At 50.9% G+C, this 26374-nt stretch overlaps 1 protein-coding gene across 1 annotated transcript; it reads left to right on the top strand.

Annotated features, from left to right (window-relative positions):
• The first annotated feature begins 275 nt into the window (after positions 1 to 275).
• On the top strand, positions 276 to 26028 carry MALL (mal, T cell differentiation protein like). Its single transcript, XM_081253556.1, has 4 exons — positions 276 to 442; positions 19914 to 20081; positions 22304 to 22426; positions 24424 to 26028. The coding sequence occupies exons 1-4, from the start codon at positions 338 to 340 to the stop codon at positions 24484 to 24486; spliced, it is 459 nt and encodes a 152-aa protein (XP_081109682.1). The 5' UTR covers positions 276 to 337; the 3' UTR covers positions 24487 to 26028.
• Positions 26029 to 26374: the final 346 nt, after the last annotated feature.

The following is a 26374-nucleotide window of genomic DNA, read 5'->3' on the forward strand; positions in this document are numbered from 1 at the left end:
GCACCCGGTTGGGGTGGTGGCTATAGCCGGCCTCCCCTGGAGTAGCACGCCTGGGATTCAAAACTTCCTTAGGAGGAAAAGTCTAGGAAGAGGCTCCGGCTCTCCTTCCTTAGCGACTCTGCCCCAGCCCGGGCGAAAGCCTGTCTGATGCACAAACCGCATTTCACTGAGGATTCTCTTGGCTGGAGCCAGTGGAAGGACCTGCTGGGCTGGAACGGTTTTTTTTTTTTTTTCCTTCCAGGCAACGTCCTCTGATGGGTGTGTCGGGCAGGAGGTGATATTTGAAGGGCTGCGGGCACAGGCTGTGGAGCCAGGGCGCCAGGCAGTGGGTGAGAGCATGGCCTCCCGCGACCCACCTCCCACCAGCTACACCCAGCCCGAAGTGCCCTCGGGGGTCGCGCTGTTCCTCACCATCCCCTACGCCTTCTTCTTGCCCGAGCTGGTGAGTGCGGCCCGTGGGGGCCACCTGCATAAAGCCGGGGCTGGGAGACACAGGCCTGGAGCTGGAAGCAGCTCCCTGGGGAAGGGGCTCCAAGGCCAGAGCTGCCGTGGCCTCCAGTCTCCCCCACGGGGCTCCAGGCTGGGTGTCCCCTAATCCTTCCCTGAGCGCCTCTGGGCTTCTGCAGTATGGGTGGGTTACCTCCTCCCAAAATGAAACCCACCGGGGTAACTGGGCAGGCGACCTGGTGATCGGAGGTGTGGGCGAACTGCTAAAGTATCCTGGGTCCTCAGGAAGATGTTGGGAACGGACTTTTATTATGTGGTTTCTTTTCTCCAACTACTTGTTGTTTGTGCTTTTCTAAAGTTCACAACAGGGGCACTCTGTCTTTCCTTCTGAGAGCAGCTCTTCCAGGATTTTCTTAATTGTCACGTCAGCTAACGTTGAACTTGGAGCTGTGTGGGAAGTTGCTTATGACAACATCTGCCATAGAACAGTCGTGTGAGATGCCCTGGGTGCTCTCAACGACCTGTCACTGCCTTCCTCTCCGGGTCCCTGGGCTGAAACGGGGTCCCAATCCCTGCTGGGTCCAGAGTGTTCAACAGAATTTGAGTCCACTCCGAGCTGGCTGTCACCATGTCCTTTTCACTGACGGGGATCACAAGTCTGGTGAACAATTTAGGGCAGAGAAGTTTCTTGTGGTTTTTGAGCACCTTCTGAAATATCTAGTTTGTGGGTGATATTTTTTTACCAACTCTGAGTTTGGCAGTGCTGCCCCCAGGCAGGGAGAAAAAGAAAGTGGTTCCAACTTCCAGTTGGAACTGACGGCCCTGTCACCCTGTCATCTGCCTGGAAGGCTGGCCTGATTGAGTGATCTTTTGGCAAACTGGCTAAAGAGAGCCCATTGATGGCAACAAGAAAGCTAAGCCTGGGAATTCCCTGGTGGTCCAGTGGTTAGGACTCCGCACTTCCACTGCAGGGGGCTCGGGTTCGATCCCTGGTCGGGGAACGAAGATCCTGCATGCCGTGTGGCACTGCCTTAAAAAAAAAAAAAAAAGAAAGAAAGAAAGAAAGAAAGAAAGAAAGGGAAGCCAGGCAGGGTGGGCCCCACGTTTGGGTGGCTCCAGCTGAAACCCCACCCAAGAAGCAGGTTTCTGCCAGGCCTGGCCCCTAGGGGGATACAAGTCAGGGCATCCCACCAGACTGATAGCATCTCAGCGCTCCTGCGAGTTCTCTGGACCAGGCGCGCCCTTCGCCTCAGAACAGCCACAAGAATGGACAGGGTCGGGGTCGACCCCTCCCCTTTTTGTGGAGCACATGCTCCGTGTCAGCCACACCAGCCACTGGCAACAGGACCCATGCCCTCCCAGGTTCTCTGTCTGCTGGACAGAGGCCCGCGAGCACTTCCTCGCTACAGTCAGACGGTGCTTGAGGGGGCGAAGGTCCTGCGCTGTGACACCAGCAAGGAGAGGCCATCCGATCTTGTCACCTCGGAGAGGGGTCTGGGCCTGTCACTGAGGAGGTGACTTTGCAGTTGGACCTCAAAGGACAGGCTGGATTTCCAGGCTGGGGGGCAGGAGAGGGAAAGGCCTGGACCCCAGGAGAGGCTGGCAGGCAGGAGGCTGGAGGGATGGGGCTTCAGGAGTCAGGATGGGCAGTCGTGAGAAGGGCCATCTGGTGCCCACAGCCCCAGGACGCTGGGCTCCTGCAGCGAATTCCCGGCGGGGAAGAAAAGTGCTTGGTTATGCTGGGCTCTGGGGCCTTGAGTATCCCAGGGCGTGGGATGGTGTCACTGGTTCCATATCGTTCATTTCTTTTTCTTTTGAAATCATTTTAGATTTATAGCAACGCTAGTAACAGTAGAACAGTGTTCCCATATACTCTCTACTCAGCTTCCCTTAAGGGCCACATCTTACATAGTACAACTGTCAAAATCAGGGAATTAACATTGATACCATGCTAGCCACTGTTCTAATGAACCTTGTTCAGATTGTGCTGAATTCCCCACAAATGTCCTTTTCCTGGTCCAGGATCCAGTTCAGAATTCTGCATGTCATTTGGTGGCCGTAACTCCTTCATCTACTTTGATCTGGGCCGATTCCCTCCATCTTTGTCTTGAGACTTTTGAAAATACCGATCAGTTATTTTGTAGAATGTCCTTCTATTTGGCCTTGTCTGGTGTTTCCTCATTACAACTTCAGTTTTAATTCGTAAGTAATCCTTGTTCATCGCTGAACACTTAGAAAATACAGAAGAATTATAATCCATGTATATGCATATATTCGTATTTATACACATATAAGCATATGTTTAATGGGTTTATTCTGCACCTGCTTTCTCCTTAAACGAGCGTTCCTAGCATGGAATATCGGACCAAGTGTGCATCACATCTGGGGTGCGGATGGGAAGGTAAACGGGCGAGGACGGAAGAATGTCCAGTTGGTGGTTAATTCTTTTTTTTTTTTTTAACCGCATCGCGTGGCCTGAGGGATCTTAGTTCCCCAACCAGGGATCGAACCTGCGCCCCCTTAAGTGGAAGCATGGAGTCTTAACCACTGGACCACCGGGGAACGCCCTGGTGGTTGATTTTGATCCCCCTGAGCGGGAGATGTGCTGGGCTGGAGAGAAGAGCACAGGATCAGCCTAGCAGAAGCCCCTCTGTCCCCGGCCGCCTGGATATGCTGCCTGCTGCCGCCCCACAGAGCCCCAGGCCTTGGGGGGGTCCCAGATTCTCAGTCTGGGGGGCCTAAGGCATCAGGGACAGGCATATGCTTTTCTAAGGCCATGAGTCCAGAGAGTGAATTCTCAAATTGGGAGCTCCGGCCAGCCAAAAGGGGCAGAGAAAGCAAACTCTATAACCTGGATTCAGATGTGGTCCATGATGGGGGCAGCCAGGGTGTACATCAGGGGTGACTGGAGGCACAGCTTCCTCCAGCCACTGTTTCCTAAGACAGCGAGGGTCTTCTTATAAAACGAGGGCCCCAAAACACAGGGACAGCAGAGGGCTCCCCTGGGGCCTCACTGCAGCCCCGCTGCCAACAGCCTCCAGCTATTTTGTATCAACGATGATGACAGACTAGGATGGCCCAGACACCAGGGGCTCTGGGCGTTCCCTACCAGCTCCGCTCCCCACAGCCTGCTGTGAACGCTCTTTGCCTAAGTGGCTTTATTTTAGAGCTTTTAACACTAAAATGCACATTTTCAAACCTTTGTCATAGTTATACATTGATAGGCAAACAGAGTTCCGAGAGGCCTCCCACACCCTTCCCCTAGCCTCTTCCTGTAGTCACACCTTTTGTAATAACTCTCTCTTACAATATGACACCAGGGAGCCGACATTTGTAAGCTATGTCTCTACTTCCATGCCATTTTCTCACACGTGTAGATTTACGTGACCCCTACCACCAAGACACAGAACCGTTCCATCACCATGAGGATCTCCCCTCCTGCTTCTGTTTTATAGTCACCCCATCTTGTCTTCCTTCACTCTCTCTCTCACCCCTGAATACTATTAATTCCATCCCTATAATTTTTTTCTATAAATTTATTTATTCTTTATTTTTATTTTTGGCTGCGTTGGGTCTTCATTGCTGCTGCGGGCTTTCTCTAGTTGTGGTGAGCGGGGGCCACTCTTCACTGCGGTGCGCGGGCTTCTCATTGCGGTGGCTTCTCTTGTTGCGGAGCGTGGGCTCTAGGCGCGCCAGCTTCAGTAGTTATGGCATATACATTTATTCATTCTTTTTTAGATTCTTTTCTCATATAGGTTATTGGGTGGATGTAATTTTCACGTCTCTGGGGAAATACCAGAGTGAGTGTGATTGCTGGGTTGTATGTATAATAAAGTGTCTGCTTCATTTTTATTAAGAAACAGACAAACTGTTTTCCAGAGTGGCTGGGCCATTTTACATTCCCACCGGCAGCGGATAAGACTGGGGATTTTAACATTAAAGTTTGTATTTTGTCTGGTTTACAGTTGAATTCAGATTTCTCATCTGAAAACAATATTAATTTCAAAACGTAAGCTCCAAGCGTGAGGAGCCTTTGAATCAGTGCATTTTAAGGTGAGAACAGATGTCGTTTATTCCCTTTCTCCTTCATTCAGTGAACAGACATTGTTTATTCCCTCCTTTCCTCAGTGAGTGTGGGAGCCTGCTGGTACCAGTGCCCGGAGGGCTGGGGACCAGGTGACTCACAGCCCCACTGCCTGGCTCTTCAGAGCAAACAGCGTGTGGGTGGCCGGCCTGGGGCAGGGATCACGTGACTGTTACCCGCCTGCTGTGAGTTGGCTCATCAGCTTTTTTACAAGATGAAAGGTGGACACACAGCTGGCCCTGGTGACTACAGCTGAGGGACAGCTTTGTAAATAAGAGTCCAAGGAAGTCTTTTAACTTTCAACCTTTTCACTAGTTAACTTATTAATTAGATACTTGACTAATTACAAAGAAACAGCTAAGAAGGTTTCTAGAGAGTCAGCCAGTTAAAAGGAGAGTCAGTTTGGACACTCTGGTGTTTGATGCTTTCAGCTTTTTAATTTGCCCACACAGTGGTCAGAAGGAAATACTCTGACCACCCTAGAAGCTCATTCCAGAACCTTCCCGCTGGGGAAGCTCACCTTTATATCTTATCCAGATCCCCAGCTTCCCCTTCATTTCAGCTTGTTTTTGTTTTTTGTTTCTTTTGCGGTACGCGGGCCTCTCACTGTTGTGGCCTCTCCCATCGCGGAGCACAGGCTCCGGACGCGCAGGCTCAGCGGCCATGGCTCACGGGCCCAGCCACTCCGCGGCATGTGGGATCTTCCCGGACCGGGGCACGAACCCGTGTCCCCTGCATTGGCAGGCAGACTCTCAACCAGTGCGCCACCAGGGAAGCCCCAGCCTGTTTCTTTTTCTACTCTGTTTATATGTAAAAGCCCGTTTGAGAGCTTACTGAGCCCCAGAACCGTCAGTCAATGGTGTGGGGCTGAGAGAGGGAATTAGGGCTCATCTTGGGCCTGGCTTAGGGCAGGTACCTCCCCTTTGTTACAACACTTCTTGAGAAGTTGAGTTTTCCAAAAGGAAAAATCCTTTCTCTTGTTTCCCTCTGCTCCCTTTTCAATTCTGCATACTTCTGGGGAGCAGTAAAAGTAAAGTCAATGTGCCCCAGCTTTACTTCATCTTGGTGGCGTCTGTCCTTCCCTTCATTCCACACCTGGTCCCCAGCCTCCCCCGTGACCTTGCCCAGCCCCTGCAGGACCAGGGGCCAACGGCCTCCATGGCCAGGGCGCCACTGAGACCCAACACAGTGATGCCCAAGGAGGCCCCAGGAAAGCTGCGACAGGGAGGGCCGACAGGGCAAAGGGAAGGTAAATCAAAGTGTGGTGCTGGGAAGAGCAAGCATCCTGAGGAGCATGGGAGGCGCCGTGTGGAAAGGAGTCGGATGTCAGCCTCCCCAATTGCCTGGACCCATTTTGGCTTCCTGGCCCCAGGCCCAGCCCTTACCCTGGGAGGCCCCCCGCCCCTCCCCCTGTGCTGTTCAGGTTCAGTAAAAGAGAGTCAGTTGGGAGGGGTAAGCCTGGCTCTGCCGCCTAACGGCTGTGAGACCCTGGGCAGGTTACTTAACCGCTCTGAGCCTCAACAAGGGGGGAGCAGCAGCAGCAAAGATCTCCTAAGACGGCTCTGGGGTTTCAGTAACAACTGTTCTAGAAATGTGAGCCCATACTATGTTATTGTTGGTGGTCGTCTGGACCTCTTACTAGAAAGCGTGGGTCTCTTGTGAGCAAATCCCAGTTGTAAACCAAGAAATAGTTACTGAGATTCTACTATTGCTCTAGCCCCATGCTTTGCTTTCAGGGGCATACAAGAGTCAAAATGTAATAATAAGAGGGATATGGTAAATCCTGGACCCTGTCTTAAAGGAGTGATGCATGAACATTGAGGAGCATCCCAAGACAGGAAACAGGGTAAAAAGCAGGGGGGCACAGCCTCACTTGTCAAAGGCTCCTGCCGCTAGAGAAGTTGTCAGGACAAGCTCCCTCAGGGTGAGGGCTTGGCATTCTTAAAGAGCTTGGATTAGGGATGAGATATTTGCTTGTTCAGACTAAGACTTCCTAGGTCTGAGAGGTTAACAAATATATAAAATCAAGCTGTAAGGAAAGAAGAAGTCGGCCCCACGTAAATCCCATGTATTCACTCAACAAATATGTATTGAGCCCCTACCCTGTGCCTACCACGGGAATATAATGAGGAAGAAGACAGACATGGCCCCGTCTCAGGGAGTTTGATGCTTAATGGGGGCAGATGGTGACAAGCCAAGGAGACCAGTAAGTGGTGCCTTTCAATGCAGGAGGGAACGGAAAGCACAGGGCGTTCTGCCCACAGAGGGCATTCGACATAGGGAAGTGTTCCTGCAGTTGTTGAAAGGCTGAAGGAGCAGCAGGGAGATGCTGAAGCACCAGAGAGTGATGAGTACACAAAGCAAGCACCGTGCATCCTCCAGCCTCCAGAGGAAGCCCAGCCTTGGCGGGGGTGCGGTGGGGCTGCAGTGAGGCCAGGCAGTCGTTGCCCCGGAGGAGGGGCACAGGGACCTTGGGGTTGGAGCTAACTGTTGCTGGCGTGACAGTGACAGGACCTGGAAAAGCCTCCTTTTCCGGTCCCCTCCAAGTTCTCTCAGTGCCAGAACCTAGCAAGAATCCAGCTTCAAAGGGAACCGGGAAACGTGGCTTGCAGGGCTCCAGCCGCATGGCGGAGCAGAGCGCGGCAGGATGGGCTTGAGCTGAGACCCTCAGAGCTAACTAACGAACAGCCCACATGCCCACATCTGCACACTCCCCTCTGCCTGTGTCTGGACGTCTGGTCCCGTTCTTCCCCCGACCATTCAGTCAAACCATAAGCAACCTTCCCTGAGCTGGCGGCCTTTCTCAGCTCAGACAAGACAGGCCACCAAGGCTGCTGCTGGAAGGTCAGCCCACCAGGAGGACTTCTCTTAACCGGCAGGTGCCCTGAAGGGAATAACCGGGCCCCCGGGCAGAGGGAACCAGGGAGCGGCCCAGCACAGTGAGTCCCCGCTGGACTGAGGGAGCCCCAGATAAGAAGCCTCACTGATAAGAAGGCTCCACCTCTGCCAGTGCCCTTCCAAGGGAACTTTCCTGGGGAACTTTCCCCGTGGGAGGCAGGAGAGGCTGCCAGAGTGTCGTCCAGGCGGGCAACTGGCAGAGCAGGGAAGCAGGCCAGAGTAGGGCGGGGTGGAGGAGCCCCACGCCGGTTCCCTGGACTTGACCCCTCTCCCCTCTCCCCAGCCCTTCCCTGCTTCCTTCCCTACCTGCCAGCCAGCCTGCCCCTCAGCTGTCGCCACCTGGTCAGACCTTCCCCATCTCGGCCCAGCCCTGTTGTAGCAGAGTTGGCCGGTGCCCATGTCCCACAGTTGCCCCCAACCTCCAGCCTCAGGTTGGACCCAGAAGGTACCAGGTAGGCCCCAGAGTGGGGCCTCCGTGGACTCCCCACCCAGCGGGGGCCAGACATCACGAGTTTGGGGCTCCAGAGTCTTTTGACCTATTATGAAGACGTTGCTCCCCAGCCCCTTCCCTTGGAGGGATTCTCTGAGCTTTGCTTCTCTGCGCCTGCACTGCTTACTGCTTACTGCTTACATTTCCAGCCCCTGACACCCGGCCCCTCTCTCTGCCCCCATGATGCTGGGTGGCAGTGGGAGTGTGTGTGTTTATTTGAACACCGTCCTCTCCGACAGCACGTTCTTGCCCAGTCCTTCCTACGTGCTGTGCCGGGGGAGGAGGAAGGGGGTTGGAAAAGCTTTCCAGGGAAGCCCAGCTGCTCTCCCAGGGGAGATGCTCCCGACCTAGAGAACTTCTAGGGCCCGGGAGGTGAGGGAGCAGGAAATGCGTGAGGATGAAACAGATGGGTGTTTGTTCCCATGTGGTCCCGGCTCCTGGCAGAAATGCCAGTCCGTGGCTGGGCCAGTGGCTGGCCCAGAAGGCATCAGGTACTGCCACCTGTGTGGGAATCAGGCCCAGGTAGATGAGACTGCGCTGCCAGGAGGGGAGAGTCCAGCAAGCTGCCACCTGCCTCTGGAGTGGACCAATAGCACGTGCTGCGCACCTGCTTCATGCCAGGCTCCGTGCCCCACATCGGGGACGCAAAGACCACAGGTCAGAGTCCTACATCCAGGAGCTCAGGGACTGGGGAGGAGTAGGCAGGAGAGGCTTCCTGGAGGAGGTGACAATTGGTCTGGTCCCTGCCCTCGAGGGTCTGGTCTTAGACAAGCAGGGGAAGGGCAAGCTGAGCAAGAGTCAACTGGAACTAGAGTGGGTGGGTCCTCGGTGCCTGGTGAGGGGCAGGAACATGGCCACGGGTCACAGGATGTCTGCGGTTCCTGAGGGAAGGAGAAGGTGGGGCCCTCCCCTGAGCCCAATTCCAGGGCTCATCTGGGGACGTCCTGGGGACGTGTGAAGGGAGCCAAGGTTAATAAGCATAGTGGGAGCCAAGGAGGGAGAGACCAGGGGGGAGGCCTGGGAACTGGGGACCACTGCGGGGAGTGGGATGTATTTATCCGCTTCTTCACATCTTTTCTGTACTCTCTAACTTTTCTAAGGTGCTCAAATTCTTTTTTAAAAGGAAACAAATTTGCCCCTAAAATTCTTAGGTTTTTGTTTGTTTTTTTAAGCCCTTTAGACTTTGGAGGAATAAGGTTTTTATTACCTTAGTTTATGTTAACATCGTAAATCTGGACTGTTGAGTCCATGAGAAGCGGGGCCAGTGGGGGTGGGTGTCTGAATGGGCAGGCGCGGTCCTGGGGGAGGAAGCCGATGGTGGTGGGGGGAGGAAGCCCGTGGGGAGGGGAGGAAGCCGACGGGGGTGGGGGGCGAGGGGAGGAAGGCAGAGGAGGCCTGGCCGCTGACTCACCAGCCCCTCCCAGCGGCATCCTGCCCCTCCCAGGCTCACACCCCAGGGCAGGGGCTGATCTCCTGGCGCGCGGCCAGCCCAGTCTTGGGAGCCCTTGTGGGTACTAGGGGTTCGTATACGACTTCTTCTGCCGGGGGCGGAGCTCTGGCCCGCACCATTGTTCCTGGATTGGACCGAATAAGACAGGGGTCCTCACGTGGAGGCCAAGGGGCCTGGGCCGGCAGCTTCCTGCTCACCTTAAAGCCACAGAGAGAAAATTCTCACTCGGGGAGTCAGGATGGAGCGGCTGCTGTATGGAAGGGTCCTGGGTTGAATTATGGAGCGTAGCGCTTCCACGCAATGCCAGTGGCCTGGGTGGCCTCGGGGTCCGGGATGGCAGCCCGGGCCGGCCGCGCCCCCACGGGGAAGTCGCTCCGCCTCTCAAACCGGTTTCCTCCCGGGTCAGAGGAGGTGACCTGTCAGCCCAGAGATCCTCACAGGCTGAGAGCCCCAGGTGTGGAAATGGGAGTGGCCTCGTGTGTGCTAAAGAGGACCCACGTGGGCACTGGGGGCCCTGCGCTGCCCGCAGGGAGGCCTGCAGCCAGGGCAGGACTGCTGAGGGGTGCCTGACCCCACGGAGTCGGGGGGTGCGGCCTGGAAGAGGCTGGGCCCCAACCCCCCAGCTGTGGAGGCCGCCCGTGCCTTTATGCTAAGTCCCATCACCGCAGATAGGGGACGTTCCAGGACTCCCCCGCGTGTCTGACAACCCGCCGTCCCCTCTCCCTCCCTCTCAGTGGCTCATGCTTCCCACACAGGCCTCAGCGTGGCCCCCCAGGACGCAGGATGGGGCTCTGGCTGCAGCAGCTGCCAGGGCTCTGAGCTGACGCCGGGGGAGTGTCCGCCCGCTGGCACAGTGCAGGAAGGGACTGTGGAGAGGGCTAGAGGCCCTGGGCCAGAGGCGGGAAGGCAGGCTGGAGCTGGGGTTTCCACAGCTGACCGTGATGCACTGAAGAAATGTATTTTCATGGCAACTTCGTGTGTGTGTGAGTGTGTGTGTGTGTGTATGTGTGTGTGTGTAACTGAAACAAAAGATTCAGGAAACAGTATTTCCCTTTCTATGGACAATGCACTGTAGTTTTTCTTCTAGTCTACTTAACTTTTTTTTCAAAACAAGCTACTTTTTATTGAAGTATAGTTGATTTACAGTGTTGTGTTAGTCTCGGGTATGCAGCAAAGCAATTCAGTTATATGTATATTTTTTTTTCAGATTGTTTTGCATTGTAGGTCATTACAAGTATTGAATATAGTTTCCTGTGCTAGACAGTAGGTCCTTGTTGTTTACCTATTTTACATACAGTAGGTTGTATCTGTTAATCCCAAACTCCTAATTTATCCCTCCCCCCTTTTCCCCTTTAGTAACCATAGGTTTGCTTTCTATGTCTGTGAGTCTGCTTCTGTTTTGTAGTCAATTCATTTGTATCATTTTTTAGATTCCACATCTAAGTGATATCATACGATATTTGTCTTTCTCTGTCTGACTTCCTTCACTTAGTATGATCGTCTCTAGGTCCATCCACGTTGCTGCTAGTTTACTTAACCTCTTAACGCTGGTGGTGACTAGATGGACTTCAACACCCACTAACAGGTCTCATCCCGATGCTGGGGTCACTGCAGGGGCCTCAGGGAGACTGGCACAGGCAGGGCCTGCTGGGTGGTAGCCGAGTGTGGCCTGGGGGTCACGGGGAGCCAGTGAGGGGGTGAGGGGTGTGGGTGATGTGTGCAGACTCGCATCCCACGTCCTCAGCAGGGCTATGACAAGAGCTGTCGCTGGCTCAGACTGGCTCCAGCAGAAGGGAGGTAGACAATCTCATGTCCCGGGAAGCCCGAAGTTAGGCAGGCTCTGCCAGGGCTGGCTCTTTGGCAGTGCAGTTGTGCCATGCATCTTTCCTTCTCTCTCTCTCCTCTTCCTCATCATAGCTTCAGGCCTCATACCAGACACAGCCATGGCCAGAGCAGGAGCGGGACTGTCCTATTACTGGGGCAGGAAGAAGCCCCTCCCAGGAGTCCCCAGAAGGCTTGCACCTCACCGGCCAGGGCAGTCACTCATGTGTCCCAGCCAAGGGATGCGTTGAACCTAACGCATGTTGGAAAGTCACCCACTACATCCCCTCTCTCCCCACGCCACCCACCAGTACGCCCAGTTGGGCAATTTCCTCCATAGAAAGAATTCAAAAGAAGACAACTATCTCTGCAGTGTTATTTACTGTGGCGTCATCTATACCAGGGAAAAGCTAGAAACATCCAACCTCCTTGCCCTGGGGCCTCATTGAGTAAATGAAGTTTTATCAACTTGATGGAATGTAATGGTGGCATTGAAAGTATGGTCAGGCCTCATGAGTCACGGATTCTGCATTTGCAAATTCACTTACTAAAATGTATGTGTAACCCCCAAGTCAATACCTACAGTGTTGTCACTGGCATTTGAGGACGTGTGCAGAGTGGAAAAACATTGAAGTCACAAATTTGAGACACACACGGTAAACCTGAGGTTGATCGCTGCCTTCTTACAGCTCATGCTGTAAACAAGGTCCTTTCCCAGGCCTGGTTAGTGCCATGTCATGCATATTTTTGTGCTTTTGGTTGGTGATTTTGCTGTTTAAAATAGCCCCAAGTCCTCTGCTGAACTTATTTCTAGTGTTCCTAAGTTTGACAAGGCAGTGATTTGCCGTATGTAGAAAATACGTGTTAGATAAGCTTATAGTTATAGAGCTGTTGGCTGAGAGCTCAGTGTTAATGGATGAACAGTATATATTAAAATAAGGGGTCTTTAAACAGAAACACACATAAAACAAAGTTATGTGTTGATCAGTTGATGAAAATATTGTGACCACAATCTCACAGGAACCTAGCTCTGTATTTTCCCAGGAGCAATGCTTCACAATTCACAACTAAATTTGCCAGTGCTGAGGGCAACTTTACAGAACTACCTTGAACGACAAGAATCGACTGTATTACTGAGCCACGTAGCAAAATAGAAAAATATGAAAAGTTGCAAGCAAAATGTATGTTCACTATGATTTACAACTTTATAAAGAATATGTATACACCAGCACTAGGCCTGGGAAGAAACATACTAAAAAATTCCTTTGCTGCTAACATTATTTTTACAATCAATTTAAAATATTAGGGTTGAAAAATAATAACAGACCTAATTCCTGGCATGCCGTTTAAGCCACTAAAATCACCCCGGAGTTAAGGCATTTTGAGTGGACGGTACCAAACTCCAAAGGGACGTGTGCTCTGGCCACAGTGGCACAAACAGGGGTGCTCTGTTCAAAGGAGCTGTGTGTCTCGGGCATTTGCACCAGAACTGCCCGATGGGGTCCAAAGTGCAGCCCCTGGATGCATCTCCTCTTATTTTTCCCATTTAAAGGAGGTGCATCAAACAGGTAGTTGTACGTTCACGTTCACAGCAGCACTACTCACAATAGCCAAAAGGTGGAAGCAGCCCACGTGTCCATCGATGGATGAATGGATAAACAAAATAGGTACACGGTATAATGGAATATTATTCAGCCTTAAAAAGGAAGGAAATTCTGACAACATGGATGAACCTTGAGGACAATACGCTGAGTGAAATAAGCCAGACACAAAAGAACAAATACTCTGTGATTCCACACATACGAGGTACTTAGAGGCGTCACATTTATAGGGACAAAAGAAGGATGGTTGCCAGGGGCTGGGGGAGGCGGGAAGTAGTAAGTTATTGTTGAATGGGTGCAAGGTATCAGCTTTGCCAGATGAAAAGTATTCTGGAGATGGATGGACGGTGGAGATGGTTACACAATGACATGAATGCACTTAATACCACTGAACTGTACACTTAAAAATGGTTTAAATGGTAAATTTTGTTCAGTGTGTTTTACCACAGTTTTTTTTAAAGGGGAGGGGGGTAAACAATGGCCAAAAGACCCTGGACTTACACAACGTGGGCCATGGATACCTGAATGTGAGGGACAATCATTTTCTTCATCTCGAGACATCTCAGCATCAGAGGGAGCCCTCAGGGAGTTCTGGTTCCCACCGTGTTCAAGGCCAGAACTTGTCCTTCATGGAGCCAGTTCCTCCCGGGCCATCAGAACGGGTGGGAGCCCCCAGTTCATTTGGCACTGCTGACCTCCTGGGCCTCCCCATCTTGAGTCAGGCCTTTTCCTCCCAGCCTGCAGTTTCTGAGGCTTTGTGGTACAGTCTGCGTTCACCCGAGTACCAGGAAAGGGAAGGAGGGGCCATGAACGCTTCATGAAGATTAAGGCAAGTGGTAAGAAAAGGAATGCAGTGTTGGTGGTGAGTGGACCAGCCAGGCTGAAATACTGCCCAGCTATGCAGAAAAACCTGCCACCTGTAGTATCACCAGTAGTATCACCTGTAGTATCGCCAGTATCTCCTCCTGGTTCTCAGTACCTGGTCCGCCCCACTTGGACCACACCTGCCAGGTGCAGCCAGGAGCCCAGGTGCAGACCTGAGCCAGGTGTCTTCTGGCTCCTCCTCCCCCCTTCACATGGGGTCATCGCTAGGGCAGCTCTGTCTTCAGAAGCTCTCAGGGTGTGAAGTTCACTGCCCTGTGGCAGCCCAGCCCCTGCATGGGCCCTTCGGAGGCCCCTCAGCTCTCTGCTGCTCTGTCCAGGTGTACAGATCAAAGGAAAGGCAATTCTGTTTTTGTCTCTCCCATTCAAAATCTTTTTTTTTTTAATTTTTATTGGAGTATAGTTGATTTACAATATTGTGTTAGTTTCAGGTGTACAGCAAAGTGAATCAGTTATATATATACCTATATCCACTCTTTAAAAAAATTTTTTTAGATTCTTTTCCCACATAGGTCATTACAGAGTATTGAGTAGAGTTCCCTGTGCTGTCCTTATTAGTTATCTATTTTATATATAATAGTGTGTATATGTCACTCCCAATCTCCCAGTTTATCCCTCTCCTCCCTTTCACCCCTGCTAACTATAAGTTTGTTTTCTACATCTGTGACTCTATTTCTGTTTTGTAAATAAGTTCATTTGTACCATTTTTTTAGATTCCACATATAAGCGGTATCCTATGATATTTGTCTTTCTCTGACTTACTTCACTCAGTATGACAATCTCTAGGTCCATCCATGTTGCTACAAAATCTTTTGACTTTTGAAACGAGCATCCATCATCCAGCACAGGGTCTTTCTTCTTTCTTTTTCAGTGTATATGTTGGTGATTTGGATTAGTTTAAACCTTCCCAACCCTGTCCCTGAGCCAAGAAATTTTCCTCCCAGGAGGCCAGGGCACTGATTGGTTTATTGAGTCTCATTCCAAAAACATTCTGTGCATCTACAAACAAATGCACATAATACACAAGCGCACACACATCCATTTTCTTCTTTTTCTATATAAATCATAGCACACTGGGCACACTGGTCTCTGCCTTGTACAGTTCTTAGAGTTTGTTTCATTTTGGTATACAGAGTTTTCATTCTTTTTGAAGGTTGCTGAGTGTTCCATTGTGCAGACATAATTGTTTTCACTAGCCCCGTCTGAATGAACATTTGGGATGTTTCTTTATCTTTCTGTAGCCAGCGAGGCTTTTTTTTGGGGGGGGTTGAATTTTTTAATTTAATTTTATTTATTTATTTTTTATATAGCAGGTTCTTTTTTATATATATATAAATTTATTTATTTATTTTTGGCTGCGTTGGGTCTTCGTCGCTGCACACAGGCTTTCTCTAGTTGTGGTGAGCGGGAGCTACTCTCCATTGCAGTGTGCGGGCTTCTCATTGCAGTGGCCTCTCTTGTTGCGGAGCACGGGCTCTAGGTGCGCGGGCTTCAGTAGTTGTGGTCTGCGGGCTCCAGAGTGCAGGCTCAGTAGTTTTAGCGCACGGGCTTAGTTGCTCCGTGGCATGTGGGATCTTCCCGGACCAGGGCTCGAACCCGTGTCCCCTGCATTGGCAGGCAGATTCCTAACCACTGAGCCACCAGGGAAGTCCCCAGCAGGTTCTTATTAGTTATCTATTTTACACATATTAGTGTATACATGGCAATCCCAATCTCCCAATTCATCCCACCACCACCACCCCCAACATCACTTTCCCCCCCTTGGTGTCCATACATTTGTTCTCTACATTTGTGTCTCTATTTCTGCAGCAAGGCTTTAATACACAACCTTATACATGCATCATTTTGTGCATGTGCATTATTTATAGGACAAATTCCAAAAAGTGAAATTACTGGGTCGAACAATATGTGCATTTAATGTCTTGATCAATATTGTCAAAATAGTAGATTGGCTGACAGCCAATTATTTAACCTGGCATTATTTAACCTGGCAATGGCAATGGCAATTGACTTCAACCTGGGGGCTGCAGGTGGGCTTTGAGCGTCTGTGAGTCCCAAGATTTGTAGACAAAACTCGTGCACATACATCGGTACATTTTTCTAGGTGACCAAAGCTTTCATCAACTCCGTAAAAGGGTCTGTGCTCGCTGAATGTTCTCACTCACCCCGCTAATTAGTCTTCCAGCTCTGACAGAAGTGAACCTCCCATCCCTCAGGAAGGCTGGCCTTGGAGTTTCCCTCTTCTGGGTCTTTCTCAGGGAAGACACCCTCCAATCTCATTATAGCTTATCACATGGCCAAAAATGGTTACTCAACACTCCCCCTGTCCAGAGAAACTCATCTAATTTTCACAGAAACCAGGAGAGAGAAGCCATCCCTACCTCCTCTGTTTGATGGACCAGGACATGGACACGTGGATGAGTTAAATAACCTGCCCAATAGGCAGAGGTAGGATTCAAATCCGGGAACATTGATGCTTCCTGTCTCATGAACTGAAGTGGATGAGCCTGGAAGCAAAGAGAGGGGCTTTGGGGGTTCTCAGTCTTGGCTGCAGCCCCTGCGGATCTTTTAACAACGCAGCCTCCCTCACCGGTTCCATCAGAATCTCTGGGGCAGGACCCAGACCTTGGGGCTTCCTCAAAGTCCCCGGATGGTTCCAGGAGTAGCAAGACTCAGGGTGCTGCTCTGAGGGTTAAGACTCAGGAATCCATGTATTTTAGAAGCTCCTTACCCTTATGCCATATTTTTGGCTTAATTCTTTTCCTTTATTGAGCATTTTTCAAAATAATAATTATTGGCCGTATAGTGGTGAACATAGCTGCCTTCCAAACTAATAAGCATCCGCCAAAAGTGACTAAAGTAGGATTTTTTAAAGAGTATCATTTTCAACTCATGACTTCCAAAATAATAAGCATCCTCCAAAAGTGACCAAAGTAGGGCTTTTTAAAGAGTATCATTTTCAACTCATGACTTGTGACTGGTTGATAGAGTCCAATCCCATAGTAGTTATTATATTTAGTTCGAGGTCAAATTGTCCCATCTTTGGCCAGCAGGAGCCTTCTGAATCCTTCTGACCTAACCCCAGAAGCCTTTGCTACCTGCTGTGATGAGGTATCCTGCCCAACTTCCCACCCTAGACCTGGAATCAGCCGTCGCTCCCATCTGGGAGCTGTTACCCCGGTTCTCATCCTCTAGGTCTTTAACCAGCTCTCTAAACGTGAGGGAGCTATTCTCCATGTTCTAGAGAAGAATGAGAAATTAATAAACTTCTTGTTAAGCTCTGCCCTCCCTTAAGTGATCCTTTCCAGTTTAGGTTCAGCCTTCAGAAAATGCATAGATGAGTAATCTGCGTTTGGTCTTCAGGAACAGGCTTAAGAAATTGCCAGAACTGTATTGGAAATACACTTGCTCAAAATGTCTGCCTCTAATAAAATAGTCTTCTGAGTTGAAGGCCAGCCCCAAACATCTAAAAATATCTCCTGCTCTTGAGAAATACAAAATGAGGATTAAAAGGACACAGCAGTTTAGGTTGCCAAAGAAAATTTGGAAAAAGCTAAATATAAGTTAAAAAAAGAAGTCAAGACAAATACTCGAAATTGCCTTCCTTGTAATGAATCCAACCTAGGCTGCTTGAGACAGAAACAGGATAACAAACTCCACTGGGTTTCAGTTCACCTGGAGTTTGTCCTTGGCCCTGGTCCCTTCAACTGTTCAGAAGGTAGAGGGCGTGGAAATAAAAAGTAAGTAACATTCCTCTGTGTAATGTTAATTATGGATTATGCAACCTTTACACCAAGAAGATTCCCGTGCAATTTGAGTAGATTCCCAAATGCCCAGAGGCCCTACCTTTGGGGTGTGAAATCTGGTTGTGAGGCGAGACGCACAGGTGCCCTACCCTGTGTCCTGCGTGGCCTCAGACCTCAGTCTCCTCCAGGTCAGCAGCACCTCACAGACCGTGGTGAGAATGAGTGGGCACATATAGACTGCGTGCATGCAGCAGTGTCTGCCTGGTGTGGCCTCTGATGGCAGGAGCTGGGCGGGGACCCCTTTGCCAGCACTGACAGGCCGGCTGGGGCTGAGGCACACTCGCCCGCTCCCGCGGGCCTGGCACAGGTGAGCTGCCAGTAAGTGGCGGCAGGTATCAAGTGGCAGCTCTCTGGTCTTAGAAAGCCCAAGGGAGTTAGAATTGCTGTACAGAAATGAGGCCGTCTGAGTGAATGCATTTTTTTTTTGAGGTACGCGGTCCTCTCACTGTTGTGGCCTCTCCCGTTGTGGAGCACGGGCTCCGGACATGCAGGCTCAGTGGCCATGGCTCACGGGTTCTATCCCTGGTCCAGGAAGATCCCACATGCCGTGAAGCAACCAAGCCCTCAAGTCACAACTACTGAGCCTGCGTGCCACAACTAATGAAGCCCGCACGCCTAGAGCTCATGGTCCGCAACAAGAGAAGCCATGGCAAAGAGAAGCCCGCGCACCACAACGAAGAGTAGCCCCCGCTCGCCACAACTAGAGAAAGCCTGTGCGCAGCAAAGAAGACCCAACACGGACAAAAACTAAATAAAATAACATTTTTAAGTAAAAAATATTAAAATAAAATTTGTGTGAAAAGGCAATAGGACTAGGGAAGGGGATGAGCTTTCTCCTGAGATGGACAGAAATGTGAGTCACCCGCACTGACAACTATTTTGAGTGCTGTAACTTTAGAGAAAAAAAATTTTAAATCTAGTAGTGTGAATCCGCCAAAGCACAAACCCAAGAGACATCCTTGGCTCCCCGTTTCCCATCACTCCGAATCCCCAGTGGTCTCATAGTCCAACAAATTCTTCTTTTTCAGAATTATTGTATTACTTAATAAAAGATATACTCCCATGTACCTACTATGAAGTGAAAGAAATAGAACATTATCATTATCTTTGGAGGCCACTGTACACTCGTTCCCAATCCCATAAGTCTCTTCCTCAGAAGGATCATTCTCAGGAGGTGCGGATGAGGGTCTTGAAGGAATTGGGGAGAGGCAGTGAGTTCAGATTTTGTACCTGTTAGACTTGAAAAGCTTGGGGGGCAGGGCCAGGAGTGGGGTGAGGCAAGTGGGGTGCCTAGGGTGCAAACTGTAATGAGGCACTTGCTCTCAGGGGTCATACAAGTGCAGAGAGATGTCCAAGTAGAGACATCAAGCGTGCATGCAGGGCTGAAGGCTGCAGAGAGAGAAATGTCCTGCACTGGGTTCCTGGGATCGCCAGCCCACGTGGTGCTTAAAAGCACAGACGTAACAGGAGTGAAGACAGGGGGAACCCAGGAGACTCGCCAGGACGTTCTAAGGAGGGCCGGGAAGGAGAGGAGACAAACCAAGAACAAAACTCCTTGGTGCTCATGTGCCTGTAAACCCTTGTCCTCCAGGCCTCTAACTGAATGTGCTGTCTGGTGGACATTAGTTCCTCCCTGGGCTCACCAACATGGCTGCAAGCCCAGCCCCAAAGCAAACAAATGCAGAGCCCGAGGCAACAGGAAAAAGTTTTGGCTTTTCCACCAAAGGGATAATAAGTGGCTAGACAGAGTTGAGAGGTGATTTAACTGGAACTGTACAGCCCAACTGGTAACTGACTCCAGGGCGCCAGATACTATACCCAGGAGGCTCCAAACCAAATAGCCACAGGGCCAGGCAGGCACTGTCAGTGGATGAAGGGAGCCAGAAGGAGAATACTATTCCTCAATGAAAGTGAGCAACCGGGAATGTGCCACACAATGGCATAGGGATTGGGAAGGTTGGGGATGTGGTCCACTGAGAACTCCAGGTCCTTTTTAAAGAGCCAGTCACAACTGGTTTCAGGCTACTCTGGCCTGGGAAATGGGTTCACTGTGGCCAGAACTATGGATTTCTCAAGAAAATGTCTGAAATCTGAATTTTTTGTGTGAAATATCCCGTTTTAAATGTTGGCAACTTACGCAGAAATGTTTCAAAAACTCTATATGCTAACACTGTTTGGGCCAAGAAGACCTATCCACAGCCCAAATTTAGCCAAGTCCTTCCCCTGGAAACCTCTGTGTTAACCAGGTGAATTTCCTAACAAAATCGACTCTGACTCAGGGGCCAGCCTTCCTTCCCCATTTCCCTCTTGAACCCCACTAACTCCACCCGAAGAGCATTTAACCAGAGCCAGAGGAGGAGAGAGGTGACCTGCGAAGGGAAACGTGCCCCACACCCGCCAATAAAACCCCTTCTCCTGTGGTTTTCTCTTACAGATATTTGGGTGCTGGGTCTGGATCCTGGTGGCCGCCACCCAGGTAGCAAACCCCCTGCTACAAGGATGGGTGATGTACGTCTCGCTCACCTCATTCCTCATCTCTCTGATGTTCCTCTTCTCTTATGTGTTCGGATTTTACAGAAGTTTGGAGTCCTGGAAAATCCTGGTAAGAACAAGTGAGAGCGACCCAGGCCCTCAGGCTCCTCCCAGGCCAACGTCCCAGGTGTGGTGAGGACAGCAGGCCTCCTGGGCGGGAAGGAGAACCAGAGACCTTTCCTGGCCTGGGCCCCTAGGGCAGCGGTCCCCAACCTTTTTGGCACCAGGGACCGGTTTTGTGGAAGACAATTTTTCTACGGACTGGGGTGGGGGTGGGAGGGTGCTTCAGGCGGTGATACAAGCCATGGTTCAGGCGGTGATGGGAGCTATGGGGAGTGATGGGGAGCGGCAGATGAAGCTTTGCTCACTCCCCTCGCCCCTCACCTCCTGCTGTGAGGCCCGGTTCCTAACAGGGCTTGGGGACCCCTGCCCTAGGGAACCCCGACTTTTTGTTTCAATATGTTCACTATTAGGTCGGAATGAAAGCTTTCCTCTGCCAGAGTCCATCCTTCACTGTATGCCCCCCCCCATTGCCTCCCTCATTAGGGAATATCCATGGCCTGGCTACTCCTGCAGCAAGCGCCTCTGGAAGCATTTTCCCTCTAGATTTAATTTATGGTAAAATCACTGGAGCAGCATTGAAGAAAAGGCTAGTAGAAAGAGAATCACCCCAATCTCAAGATCCTACCACAATCACCTATCACAATCCATTCTTCCATATTCCCGGCAAATTTTATGCAAAATGTATAAATCGCACTGAACCAATCATCTTGGATGTAGAGTCTTTCGTTTAATATTATGTCGTTAACTTTTTTCATCACATCATCTTGATAACCACTGAAAATTTTTTCTATATTGAACAAGTCAAAACATATACAAAAAGGAGGGAGGATTATATTATGGACCCTCATGTAACCATAACCCAGATTCCAGAATTTTCAAGATTTTATCACACTTGCTTCACCTAGCCTTTATTTTTCCCCCTGAAGAATTTTAAAGCAAACCCCAAACATCATGTCATTCCATTCCAGACACGTCAGTATACCTCCAAAAAATACACAAATTTTCTTATATTATCACACTTACATAAAGTGAACAATAATTCCTCGGTATCATCAAAGACGCAGGTCACATTCAGGTTTCCCCCATTGTAACTGAAACATCTTTTTGCAGTTGGCCTGTTTGAATCGGGGTCCTCACCACGCCCACTTGCACTTGGTAGTGATGGTTCTTGGGTACCTTTAATCTAGAATGATTCTCCCTGACGGGGACTTGCTGAAGAAACTGGGTGGTCAGCTGTCCTGTAGAAGGTCCCACATTTTGGGTTTGTTTGCTTCTTCCTGGTGTGATTTGACTTGCTCGTCTAGTCCCTGAATTTTCTGTAAGCTGGAAGTTAGCATCTAAAGGCTAAACTGAAGATGGGTTAAACCTTTCTGGCAAGAAGGCTTCGGAAGTGGCTTCAAGTCACATCACACACAGGGACTGATGGTCCCTCTTTCACTGTGACAACCTTACCCCATCAACTTTTTCCCTAATGCTTTCTTTCATCTACTGATGAATATTCTTTAGGGGCTGCAAAATGCCGATTTACCTATTATGACATTTCTCCCAGAACTGATAACTATGACATCCTTGTGGTATTGAAAACTCTGCTGAGGGTTTAACATAGAGGTTCAAAAATTGAAATCTAGAGTCAGATTAGCCTGACTCTGCCATGTGTCAGCTAAGCCTCAGTTTTCTCATCTGTAAAGTGGAGATGTTAATAGTAGCAGCCTTATGAAATTAGCTGTGAAGATGACATGACACACGTGTATACTGTTAGGACAGCGCCCAGCACACAGCAGGTCTTCATAGCCCTAATGGTTAGGAGCACAGGCTTGGTGTTAATGTGGCCTGGGCTCAAATCCTGGCTCAGCTTTTGTTCACTGACTTTAACCTTGAACTTCTCTTTCCTCAGAATGGCACTAACGATAAATAGTAGCGACCTCGTAGTTGACAAGGTTAAATGAGATAAATGGGGAAAAGGCTCAGCCTAGAGCTTGGCTGGGAAGAAGCACTCAATAACCAACCAATATGTTGGTTCATACTGGTATTATTATTGCTGTATATTAATCCACTATTGTTCACCACATAGAAATTTCATTAGAAACACTGCAAAAGAAAAAAGCAGGAGTTTCGGGAGAAGGCTAGGCTCCTTTGCCACCTCTTCCCAGCTACGTAGTCAAAGAGGAAAGTGTTGCCTGCTCGCGTGTTCGCGTGACTGTGGCCATGGCCTCCGCTCCATCTTTCCAGGACAGCCTGTACCACGGGACCACTGGCATCCTGTACATGAGCGCCGCCGTCTTACAAGTACATGCCACGATCGTGTCTGAGACCTCGGACCTGAAAAACTACTACATAAACACTGCAGCCTCGGTGAGTGCTGGACGAGAGCATGACAGCTGCCACCGTGGAGGGAAATGCATGAGGCTTAATTCTGTCTCCTGCAGAATAGATGTTCCTGAGCCCTCAGGCTGAAGGAGCCTTGCAGGATAGGAGGAGGGGTGTGTGTGTGTGTGTGTGCGTGTGTGTGTGCACGCACACGCACGCAATCAGGTGTGCCCAAGCTCGCAGGGTACCAAGCCCCAGTTCAGGTGTCATCTCTCGTCTTGGTTTTCTTGCCCCCTCTTACACCCACTACGCTGCCCTCAGAATATGTTTTTCCCAAACGTAAACTTTCCAAAATACACATCTCTTATTGAAAACTCTTCAGTGACTCCCATTGCTGCTGGAACGGAGCCGGAATTCCTCAGCATGGCTCAAGTTCCCGTGTCCTTTTATTTCAATGACAGACGTGCACAGGGTAACATATTGGCTGATGGAATCCGAGGCAAGGTGGTCCAGGCGAGTCATGGGACGAGCAGGACCCCTGGACTTTAGGTCCACTGGGACCGGAGACTCTAGGCCAGCAGGGCCCGGCCTTTCCAGACCCCGCGAGGCAGCCTCCTTCCTCTCTTGGTGGGATGGCGCCCTCACGTGGCAGGTGGCTCACAGCTGGGGAATGTCACCTCTGGAGCCGCCTACTCTTCCTTACACCTTCCCAGGAAGGTCTAATACCCAGGCTGGGTCCCAGTCCACCCCCACCTGTCGCTGTGACCGGAAAGGTCCTGTGTCAGTCGGGGACTCCCACAGGGGTCAGGCAGCAGGAGGAAGGGGTGTGGCGCAGGGTGCTGACCCCACTGTAAGGAGGATGCCAGGCAAGGGAGATGACCCACTAGGGAGGCCTCAGGGGACTTTGGCTGCCTTTCTGGCCTGTCGGCTTCCTCCCGTTCCTGGCCCAGCACCGCTCTGCACCCCCCCAGCCCGGCTGCTCGCCCTTGCTCTGCTGCTCCAGCCACACCCGTCTCCTTGCTGCCCCTGGACCCGCTCTCGCCTTGGCCTTGGCCCCAAGACAAGCACTGCAGCTCCGTCTCCTTCTGGGTGAGGCCGTTCCCCTCCCCGTCCCCTTCCTGCTTTATTTTCTCCTGCGCGCTTAGCCCCACCTTCCGTACTACTCTACTGGTTTATCTTGCTTATTTTCTGCTTCTGCCACTAAAATGTAAGCTCTAGGAGGATAGGAATTGTTGAATTTTTGTCCAGCGTTATAGCCACAGTTGCTCATGAAGCACAGCAGGTGCTTACAAGATATTTGTTGGATGAATGAATGAATGGAACAGAGTGTGATTGGACAGGGGGTTCAAGTGAGGCTGGAGTCGTCTGCTGGGCCAGGACATCATCAGGCTGTGCAGCTGGGCGACTCTGCGGATGGCTTTGGACGTGGCGGGTTGGGGAGGGACCCCTGGGGAGGGAGGGGTGGGAGGGATCACAGGTTTGTGGCTTGGGTAGCTGGATGAGATGAGGGTCCTGGGGCCGACTGAGCTTGTGAGGAAATCTCAGGAGTTCAGTTTGGACCCCAGAGAGCTCGTGGGGCCTCTGAGGCTCGGAGGGGCTGAGAGGTGGGTGCACAGAGTTGAGTTCTGGACCGGTGAGTGAAACTCGTCATCAGAGCCCAGACGGTGGCTGAAGGTGGGTGGGGGGAGAGTGCCCAGAACCAGACAGCAAGAGAGAGAGATACAGAGAGAGAGAGAGAGAGAAGAGGGGGAGTGGGTCCAGGGCAGGGATGGAGATGGACCCACTTTATGGCCAGGTAGAGGAGCCCACGTCTGCAGGTGACAGGGACGCTGCACAGTCACAGTGGAACACGGGGATGGAGCGTTTCAAGGAGGATGAGAGGCCGGCCAGTGGTTGCCGCCCTTAAGCCAGGCAGGGCTTGGGCAGAGAGGCGATGCAGCAGGGTCAGAACAAGGGCCTCCCAGCAGCTAAGGGCCTCTGTGGGCTGGGAGCGGGGAGCGATCACCAGCATCCCTAAGGAAGTAACTCCCGGGCTCTTCCAGTTATTCGCCTTCATCACCTCCCTGCTCTACATCCTCCATGCCTTCAGCATCTATTACCACTGAAGAAGCAGGGAGCTGGGCCGACATGGGAAATGCTCTTTGGAAGCCTGGAGTATCAGCTCCCAGAAGCGGTTTTCAGCATTTGCCATCTGGGTGATAAACAGAAGCTCAGCGATGACATCACGGGATCAACAGACCATCTTTTCAGAACGAGTGATGAAATCACATGCTGGGCAGATCTGTTTGGACATTTTAATTCATTGTGATGAATATGAAAAAGCTGGGAGGAGGGCTTTGTTGTTTTGTTTTGTTTTGTGTTTTGTTTTGTGCTGCCTGGGAAAGTAACTGTCTCTTGGAATTAGCTGACAAGGAACCTCCGTCTTCTAGAAAACTAACATCTGTAAGCCCTCACTACTGACAATTCCAGCTCTACCATCATCGGGCCTGTTTGGGGATCCTGCCTCAGCAACGAGATTCCCCACAGCAGGTCTATGGAACCTTCATAATTTCCTTAAAATCGAAATGGTGTTGTCAACGCCTTCAGACCTGAAGGCCCACAAACCTTGTTTCTGTCCCGTGGTCCTGTCTCTGCTTCTCAGCAGTGGTCCAAACCCGCTGACCGACCCCCATTCACATCCCCTCCCCTTTCCTCCCCAGCTTTGGGAGCCAAGAGAAATCTGTGTAAAATCAGCTTTGAGGGTAGGTTTGTGGGGGAAATAAGCGATTGGTTCTACAGAATTTTTACACAGCAAGACCTAGGGGAGGGGAGGAGGGGTCGGGGAGGGAAGGGTGTAACCCGCTTCTCTGTAACTGTAAGTCGGGCCGCGCTGCTCAGAGAACTGCAGGGCTGCAGGACCCCCGAGTCAGGCCTCCAGACCCCACCCCCTAAGGACTGGGAGTCACCCTGTCCCTCAGAAAAGGAAGCCGGCAGGACGTTACATGCCAGGATTCTCCTCTGGGCTCCTGTCACACGTGGGACATCGATGAGGCCGGAAAGGACCCATCCCAGGGTTCCTACTGTTTCCCATGCGTCCCCGAGTGGTCCAGCTGGGAGGGGCCTGGAACCACCCAGCCAGCCTCCTGCACTGAAGGGCTCCCAGGGGCCAGGGCTTGCAAATGCATTTGCACTTCGGGGCCATTCTCAAAGAAAAGGCACAGAGAAATGTACAGTCGAGGTGCTGGATTCCCAAGTAAATGTTTTTCAAAAGTAGGCTGTGCCCTCTGGCATTTCTGTCCCTGTGCTGGGGTTCCAGCTGCTTGGCCTCAATCTCTAACGTTGAGTCAGGGCTCAGCCCCTTAACTGCATGGGCACGATGCCATTTTGAAATGAAATAAATTATTATGTGGAAGGGACTTGTCTTAGCCTATTCTAGGGCTTACAGTTTTGTATTGACTCTTTTCTGCTCCTGAAGGGGAGGGGGAGGCAGGAGGGAAAGTCACCAGAGAGAAAACTCCGGCTTCATTCCCTGACAGCTCACTTTCTAATCGCCCCCGTAGCTTGAAAAGCCACCGTTCATCTCTCACGGTCTTGCCTGGTGGCTATCTGAGATGGTCATTGTTAAATATTTACTGAGTAGCCACATCCAAATAAAAGTCATTTGTACAGTCAAAAGCCTGGAGTTGGTCGATTTCGTGGTGTCCGCACTGGAACGGGCCACCAGGTGACAGGTCCCGACAGCAATTGCACAGAAAGCACCCCGTGGAGGGTTTTAAGGCCCAGCCCACCAGGCCTTGCTTCTAGGACAGCTACACAGGGACACTGAGACTGTCTCCAGGGCTCCGGTTTGTGGTGTCATTTCCACTTCAGTAAGAATAGTTTGGGTGCAAGTTCCGGAAACCAAACTCATGCAGCTTAAGCAAAGTCAGGGATGCCCTGGCCAGGCCTGGGAGGTGCAGAGGCCTGGGTGGGCAGGAGAAGACCCCTTGCCCAGCCCTCTGCCCTCATGTCCCT

The sequence above is a fragment of the Mesoplodon bidens genome (genome assembly GCF_964165515.1).
Source record: "Mesoplodon bidens genome assembly, chromosome: 14".
Classification (NCBI taxonomy): domain Eukaryota; kingdom Metazoa; phylum Chordata; class Mammalia; order Artiodactyla; family Ziphiidae; genus Mesoplodon; species Mesoplodon bidens.